Source organism: Phytophthora parasitica (genome assembly GCF_000247585.1).
Source record: "Phytophthora parasitica INRA-310 unplaced genomic scaffold supercont2.121, whole genome shotgun sequence".
NCBI lineage: Eukaryota > Oomycota > Peronosporomycetes > Peronosporales > Peronosporaceae > Phytophthora > Phytophthora nicotianae.
The window spans coordinates 36,214-43,792 of NW_008649107.1; the positions used below are offsets into that span (position 1 = coordinate 36,214).

Below are 7,579 nucleotides of genomic sequence, written 5' to 3' on the forward strand. Positions count from 1 at the left end.
CATATAACCCTCGCAAGTCGAAGTTCAGTCTCGCTAACGGTCATGATTATGGTCGCTATGGCTCGCTTCCTGACTTAAGCCCGGTAGCGAAAAACTGTATTGCGCCCGCTCGATGCTTTGGATTGGAATTTTCGATTTCTGGAAAGCACTGTAGCGGACACTCGATTTGTTTTCCGTCAAGTGGCCCACAGGCATGCACAAAAATTCTACCGGTGATGAATATTGATCGCAAGCCGCGTGTCACGTTTATTGGCCCTACGGAAGAGTGGAGAGCACGAAAACACTTATTCCGGGGATTGTACGAGCTACCAAATGAGAGTTTTTTTTCGTGGTTGAATGTGCTGAAAGAGACCCATAGTTTTTTTCGGAAGGAATGCATTGTAATCGACGACTCACTCTCTGCAAAGCAACGGCTGGCTGATCTGCAAGATTCAATTGAGAAAGGCGTTATTGTCAGCGATGCCGGTGCTTTGCATGCAGTTGACGATGCTGTCAATTCCGAGCGTTTTAAGACTGATATAACCACGGGGGAGTCGCCAGAATTGATTATTCAGCAATCGGCTGTGTTACAACCAGCAATGTGCCATGGTGATAAGGTGGGGTCCGTAGTTATTGATGCAATGATCAATGCCGTTGGGGAGCAAGATGATATTGCAGTGGTTCGAAGAGGTGTAGACCCTATCGTGGAATGGGATGAAAATGGTTATATGATCGCCGGAGCCTTCCCTACTTTGTTTATGATGGGCGGCGACATGCTTCCTTCCGGATCGTTTTCACTAGGTTTGATTGACCACTTGATGCGCTATTATGACGGAAGATTTGAAAACAACGTCACGCTTATCGCGACGCTCTTAAATCAGATGCAACGGCATGTCGAGGTGCGAAAAGCAGCCAGGGCTTCAACGACTCATGCAAAGACGCTGCAAAAGCTGGGCCAATTAACAAGTGGTGTCGAATTTAGGAAGTCTCTTCTGGCGGCCAAGAACAACCCTGATTCACCTGCAGCCAAACGACTGAATGCAAGCTTGCTGCGGATACTGTCCGTCGTTGGGGAACTATTCCATTTTCACCTTTCGAGCGTGCTGGAACACGTCCCAAACTGCCTGCTATGCGTTTTCGTTTTGGACTTCCGCAGTTTTGGGTGACTGTAGCGCCACCGGAACAGGATGATATTACATTACACCGGATCATGCTTCTCAGACAGTTAAATGCGTGGAATTATGAGGAGTGTACGTATGGTCAGTCACAATGCCGGTGGGCGCAGTTACCTAAAAACCTGAAAGAAAGTCCTAGATTGCGACTTTCCATATCAAATAAATGCCCTGCTCTGGCTGCGTTTATGTTTGAAAGGAAGATGGAGCTGATACAGAAGGCAATTTTGCGATGCCCAGCTTCTGAAGACACGAAAAAATGTCGTAATTATACAGAGCGGGAGGCTGGTGCTTTTGGGACTGTAGCTGGATTTAATGGTGTTGTTGAGCCCCAAGTGGATGGACAGTTACACTTGCACATGACCGTTTATGGCTCATCGTTTACACCTGAGATTTTGACGCGTGGGGATTCAAGTGAGGAGTTACTGCTTTACATTGCGGAGTGGCTAAATTCAGTCTGTACTAATCACTTGACTACCGACACGAGAGAGTGGCTAACGGAATGCGGAAACAGAGGTGGTTCATTACCGCGTGCTTGTGAGGTGACGTTACCGCCGGCTGGAGACAATTTGGCTGCCTTTTATCATGCGGTTGAAAAGTCTATTGTCACGACAAACATTCACAGTCACTCAAGAACTTGCATAAAAGGCAAGCGTGGACAATCTCAATGCCGACTCTGCCGTCCTGCAGGCATCCACAACCAAAATACACAGCCACTGCATGTCAGCAAGAGCAATGGTGCATACACGGGACAACCTCTGAGTCCAGAACAGGAAGCAAAGCTGGACGCTGGTTATGATACAGCAAAAGGTGAATTTCTGCGGCCACACATTGCTGGTCCGGTTGTATGGGAGCAATTTCGCACACCACCGAATGGTATGTTTATTGAAACAAATATGCTGTTATCAGGCTTAACCGGATCGCATTGTAACTCGAGTGTCATGAATGGAGAAGATGCAGGAGACATGGTTGATCAATACCAGCAGAATTACATGACTAAAGAAGGTGCGGGTTGAAAAATGCCGCTGTGGTAATGCTAACGGCTTTGGAAGATACACTTAAGTATCCGAGTGTAGCTCCTGACAGTGGGGCACCCATGAGACAAGGGCAATACTTGGCGACAAGAACGGTAAATGCTTTTGGAGGAGCGCACGAGTGGCCACTATCTCTTATGGTGTATGCTTTACTTGGTGACAAATCGTACGTATCGTCAGAATCGTTCTGGTATATCTTTCCGCATGGGTTCATTGATGAACTTCGGAAGTCAGAGCATGGCACTGTTGCTGGTCATACCAGTGATACTCGTGGGAGTAATTCGTCTACGGATAGTGGCGATGACAGCACTATTGATGGAAATTTCGACGTGGATGCATTTATGGATTCCGGAGAAGGGGTCGATGCAACCACCCCCATAACCGAAGCTCTTGAAGAACTAGCAACCATTGCCCAATCCGAAAATTTGTCTGATATTAGCCTTGGATTGAACGAGCGGCACACAACAGGTGGAGCACGTGGTTATAAGGTTGATGGGTAGTTGATTTTTGTTACTCAAGTGGAGTCATATAAATTCCGTGGGGTTCACTTTGTGGACTATTCGCCAACAGAATTTGGTTGTATTGTTGACATTATACCTCGTCAAAACGCCGTAGGAGGGACGTCTTCACGCGGCCGTAAACGCCGTAAAACCTTTGATTTGGATCCTAAACACCCTCTTTACTCTCATTACGAAGCTGTGATACGAGTGAAGATGTTAACACCAATGTTTGGGGGGAGGTCACCTCCGACAGTTTCTCGTAAAACAAACGGTCGATGCAAAATGAATGGACTTGCCAGATACATTATCGCGGTTACAGTGCTTTAGGAAATCCCGCTCATCGAGAAAACATTAAAGGGTTACAATCTATGTTTTGCTCCTTGATGGGCATTGACGAAAGTGGAGAAGAGAAAGCTGGTGCTGGAAATGGAGCGATGTCTGTGTCATCATTGCGGGAGTGCGTGTACCGAGACGAAGCACTCGTACACCCTCAAATAAGCTTACAAACGATCGCACAGCGGATCCAGAGAATGTCGTTACGTAATCATGGCTTACGTCCAAATACTGCTGATTCATCTCGGCAAGTTGAAACCGGTGGAGTCACGGACCCACTGACAAATTCTGTGCCACTAAGGACAGAAGCCCTACCGATAACATCACCTGAGCAGCAAGAAATCATTGATTGGATCTTAACTAACTTGGACAAGCCAAAGCCTGAACAAACCCTTACACTGATGCATGGAGGAGCAGGCACTGGGAAATCGTTTGTTATTCACAAGCTTCAAGAAGAATTGCTTAAACGAGGTCTGAAGCCCGTGATAACTTGTCCGACTGGAGCTGCTGCAAACCAATTTCCAGGTGGTCAAACTTGTCACGCTGCTTTCAAAGTTGGTCGCGAACGAGACCATATTTCTGCAGCAAAACTGGCTGAACTACGTCTCGTATTCGATAATTCTGTGGGCCTTATTGTAACAGATGAAGTATCTATGCTTGGTGGTGAATTTTCAGTAAAGGTGGACAAACGATTGCGACTAGTGTACAATCCTGATCTTCCATTTGGGGGTAAATCAGTGCTATGGGTGCGTCTCAATAAATTTGGACGTTTTTATTTTTTAACTCGTTGTACTAACACGCTTAATGATTTATAGGCTGGAGATTTTCTACAATTTGAGTCTCTCATGGGGACGCCATTGTGCAAAGTGATGTACAAGCTGAACGCGAGTGCCGACATAATTCATGCACGAGACCTTTTCAGGCGCTTTCGGGTGTTTTTTCTGAAGTCTCAACAACGAGCGCACGGTTGTCCTACTCAGCAACGCATACTGGACCGGTTTCGGGAACTCCCACCAACATATCCTGGAAGCCCAAACTCTGGCCAAGATTTTTAGCTCCTCAATGATTCAGTAGTTGATGCTGTCACGAATGAACTCACAGCTCGAGACGTCGACGGGGACCCAGGCTGGATGGATGAAACCACTGTGTTGGTTACTAGTAACGTTGACAAAGCGGCTTTAACAGCATGCACCGCTCGCTTACTTGCTCTCCGAACGATTACGGTGGTATTTCGGTGGAAAAAGCCGATTCCTGACGTTCCGCCGGCATTGTTGGAGCTACTTTACAATGAAAAAGACTATCCAAACTTGTTTGGTTACTTCGTGCAAGGAGGATGTGCTCAAGTGCTTGATAATGGAAATGGCAACGTGGAGTGGGGCGTAGCAAATGGCACAAGGTGCAAGTTAATATCACTGGCCTGGAATGATGCAAATGATACCGAAACAGTACTTCAGTACATAGCCACCATCTCGGTCGAATGTGGAGCCGTGATTGACCTTCCATGTGTGCCAGATTTTATAAACGTACAGCTCGTAACTCAAGCGGGGGGATGTCATTCCTGCTACAACGTGGCCAACAGAAAACAGTCTGGAATGCAACTGGAAAACTGGTGTTGATGGTCATACAAAGGAAAAAGTAGTATTATCATTCCAGTCGGAGTCATCACTAGCAATCAACAAAAGTACTGTATCAAGCTAGCTCGGACGCTCATACCGAGGACAATCGAGATTAAGTACTCTCAACTTGCGGTTGAGTTAGCACTGGTCATGACTGTATGGAAAGCTCAAGGGGCAACTCTCCAAAGGGTTTTACTGTACCTTGAAGGTACACCCGGATCACCAAAGTGGTTTCTAGATCATCTCTATGTTGGAGCTTCACGAGTCAAATTTTCTCGCTTCTTGCGCTGCCTTCCGCTCTCACCTACCATCAAAAAAGTATTTTGAAGGGGCTGAAACCAAATGTTGACACTACGAAGTGGCGCATGGACATTGGCCGCGATGGGTACTGGCGGCCTCATAGTAATAATTGCTAACATATATGGGTTATCTCGTGAAAAAAAATACTTTTTGTTGGCAGTTGACGTTAAAACATGTTGAAGATCTACCTTCTTCAATTGCCAAGAAAATTCTTCGGTTTTTATAAGCGCTATCCAACTGGCACAGCATATCTACTCGCCTCTGTGGCTCGACATAACGCAATTTGCAACGAAACAAAACGACCTCCACTGCCAGGCACTATGGACATTGACGGCATCCCTATTCCAAAAGACTATAAGTCGCCTCTTCAAGAACGTGGAGAGAGCAAAAAAAGACACCCCAAACAACCGATTCCTACTCGTAAAGGTAGTTAGTTTCCCATGTCATCTCTACTCCATTTGATTCTACAATTCACGGTACTTATACTCATATTACTTTATTTTCTTAGCCTTTATCGACTTTGTGCACAAGTCACCACCAAGTGCGGACGACACTTATATATACGGAAGATACATATGGAAAAGTGACCACGTTCTTGCTGATGGTCGTCGTCTAGTCCGAGTCCACATGACGGACCTGTTTGCTCCTGAATCGGCAGACAAGCTCAAAGAAGTACATATCACGTATCACCTTTCTCCCTCTCTGTACATTTATCTTTAATTACTAATTTGCGTGTTTTCAGATGTACGAAGATAAGTACGCCACTCAGCAGTACTCTGTGGACAAAGACCCCTTGACGGGCACGATTTGGGTCTCCAATGATAACAAGCCGGACTTTCCTCTGCGTGGTGAGAAGCTGAAAGTCTTGCGCTTTACGAACCCAAAGGTGTTTCGAGACGAGTGCTGTCAATTTACTACACGATTTCAAGATCTTAGTTTCGAGCGAACGACTGAAACGGGGCCAATCACTACAAAAGCTGGTAGCACCTCCGATGGTACGTACACTGAAGCCGAAGAAAAGCCTTCCACCGCCCCGCCTACTCTTGCTTCCAAAGCTGATTGCACCACCAATATGATTAATTTCTCGGAACCCGTTCCCTTATTCGAGGAATCGGTCGTAAATTCGGTCGAAAACTTGCATGAGAAGGTGTTCGACGGTCCTATGAAGGTTGAACCCGACCTAAAAATACGTAAGCTGTAGTAGCTGCTATCGATGCCAGTAGGTTTGATCGACCAAACCGTTTTAACACAATGTACTAGGGACCTTTTACATTAATCAGAAATCTGCAATTTTGCCAACAAGTTTTCATTCCAAAACAATAATATAAACTATGTTATTTTTTTCTTGTTTGTTGTATTCATGAAAACTATTTTGGATATTTCATATATTTGGAAAATATTTGACATTTCCTGTGCTTGAAAAAGATCTTCAACAGCTATGTGTATGTCACATTATTTCAAACGTAAAACTGTGACGGCAAAAATAACCGTGCCGAAACCCGAACGATGCTGAAAAAAAAATAACACCCCTTACTCTTCTTCTGCTTCCGCCAGCACATATTTTTTTTCTCAAACGCACTTCCTGGACCAATACACTTCCGAAAATACTTACGCACGATATTTTGCGGAAGAGCTCGCATGGGCTCACAGGTATCCGCCCAACGCACTGTTGCCACGCATCCTTCCTTAGTGTAGTCGTGAGCGACAATTTCCTTCACAGAATACGCAGGTTGATCGCTTGGAGACTCTGTAGTCACGGATAGACCAGCCGCCACTAACGTCTTGCGTGTCACCTCGCGATTGGTTTTCGCACGAAGCGCGTACAACATCTTGGACAACACTGCTTTTATTTTGTTGTCGCTTCAGGCACCACAACTCACGACATGAGCCTTCACCACCTTGGCCGCAGACTCCGGTAGCCATAAACCCTTGAGATTACTATCATCCGAAATCATAGCGATGGCTATCGCCATAAACTCCTTCTTTGTCATTTTTGCGGTCTTCTTACTAGGCATCGCGAGATTGCAGAATGGTTGGTTTCCAACCATAATTTAGTGATTCATTTTCTTTTAATTTCCGCGATATCAGTTTACCTCCTTCAATCACTGACTTTCTATCGCTGACCTCTCGCCATTCTTCCACAAAAATTTCTAGGTGAAGATACTTGGAAGAATACCTTTAACGTCCTGAGTATTTTTTTCCTTGAAAAACTCTGGTTGTATATTAAACACAAAGAAGCTTCGTATGCTTTCGACGGATGGAGTAGCGTTTGGTCCGCAATGGCTCGGGTCTTATGCAGTCGCTCATTTTGTCGCTTGACCTGACGCTGCACCAGCTGTGTAATGCGCGAGTGCCTTCACGTTTTCTGAGCTCGTACCCTCGCCTCACCACGTCAGCATCTCCGTCGCTTCATTCAAAGTGGTGGGACATACTTAGTAAGTCGAAGCTTACCATACGATTTGTATGGTAGTGGGCTCCAGTAAGTAAGTCAGAGCTTACCATACGAAAAAAAAAAAACATTATTTATACAGAAAGCTTTCTTAAAGTAACGCAACGAACAACTAAAAAATGTATTCCCAGTGTAAGTCGCAGACGATCTAGTTTGGAAATTGATCTCAGCGACGATCGCGCGAGACAGCGACGCC

General features: G+C 45.5%; 3 protein-coding genes across 3 annotated transcripts; 2 read left to right on the top strand and 1 right to left on the bottom strand.

Annotated features, from left to right (window-relative positions):
• Nucleotides 1-578: 578 nt before the first annotated feature.
• PPTG_24588 (hypothetical protein) lies at nt 579-2,685 on the top strand (the record flags this gene model as incomplete). The annotated part of the gene is made up of 3 exons (XM_008917892.1): nt 579-780; nt 1,428-2,156; nt 2,228-2,685. The coding sequence occupies 3 exons, from the start codon at nt 579-581 to the stop codon at nt 2,683-2,685; spliced, it is 1,389 nt and encodes a 462-aa protein (XP_008916140.1).
• Nucleotides 2,686-5,254: 2,569 nt separating this feature from the next.
• Nucleotides 5,255-6,135, top strand: PPTG_19464 (hypothetical protein; the record flags this gene model as incomplete). The annotated part of the gene is made up of 3 exons (XM_008917893.1): nt 5,255-5,360; nt 5,443-5,606; nt 5,677-6,135. The coding sequence occupies 3 exons, from the start codon at nt 5,255-5,257 to the stop codon at nt 6,133-6,135; spliced, it is 729 nt and encodes a 242-aa protein (XP_008916141.1).
• A 661-nt stretch (nt 6,136-6,796) lies between these two features.
• Nucleotides 6,797-6,907, bottom strand: PPTG_24589 (hypothetical protein; the record flags this gene model as incomplete). The annotated part of the gene is made up of 1 exon (XM_008917894.1): nt 6,797-6,907. The coding sequence occupies one exon, from the start codon at nt 6,905-6,907 to the stop codon at nt 6,797-6,799; it is 111 nt and encodes a 36-aa protein (XP_008916142.1).
• Between the last annotated feature and the right edge of the window lie 672 nt (nt 6,908-7,579).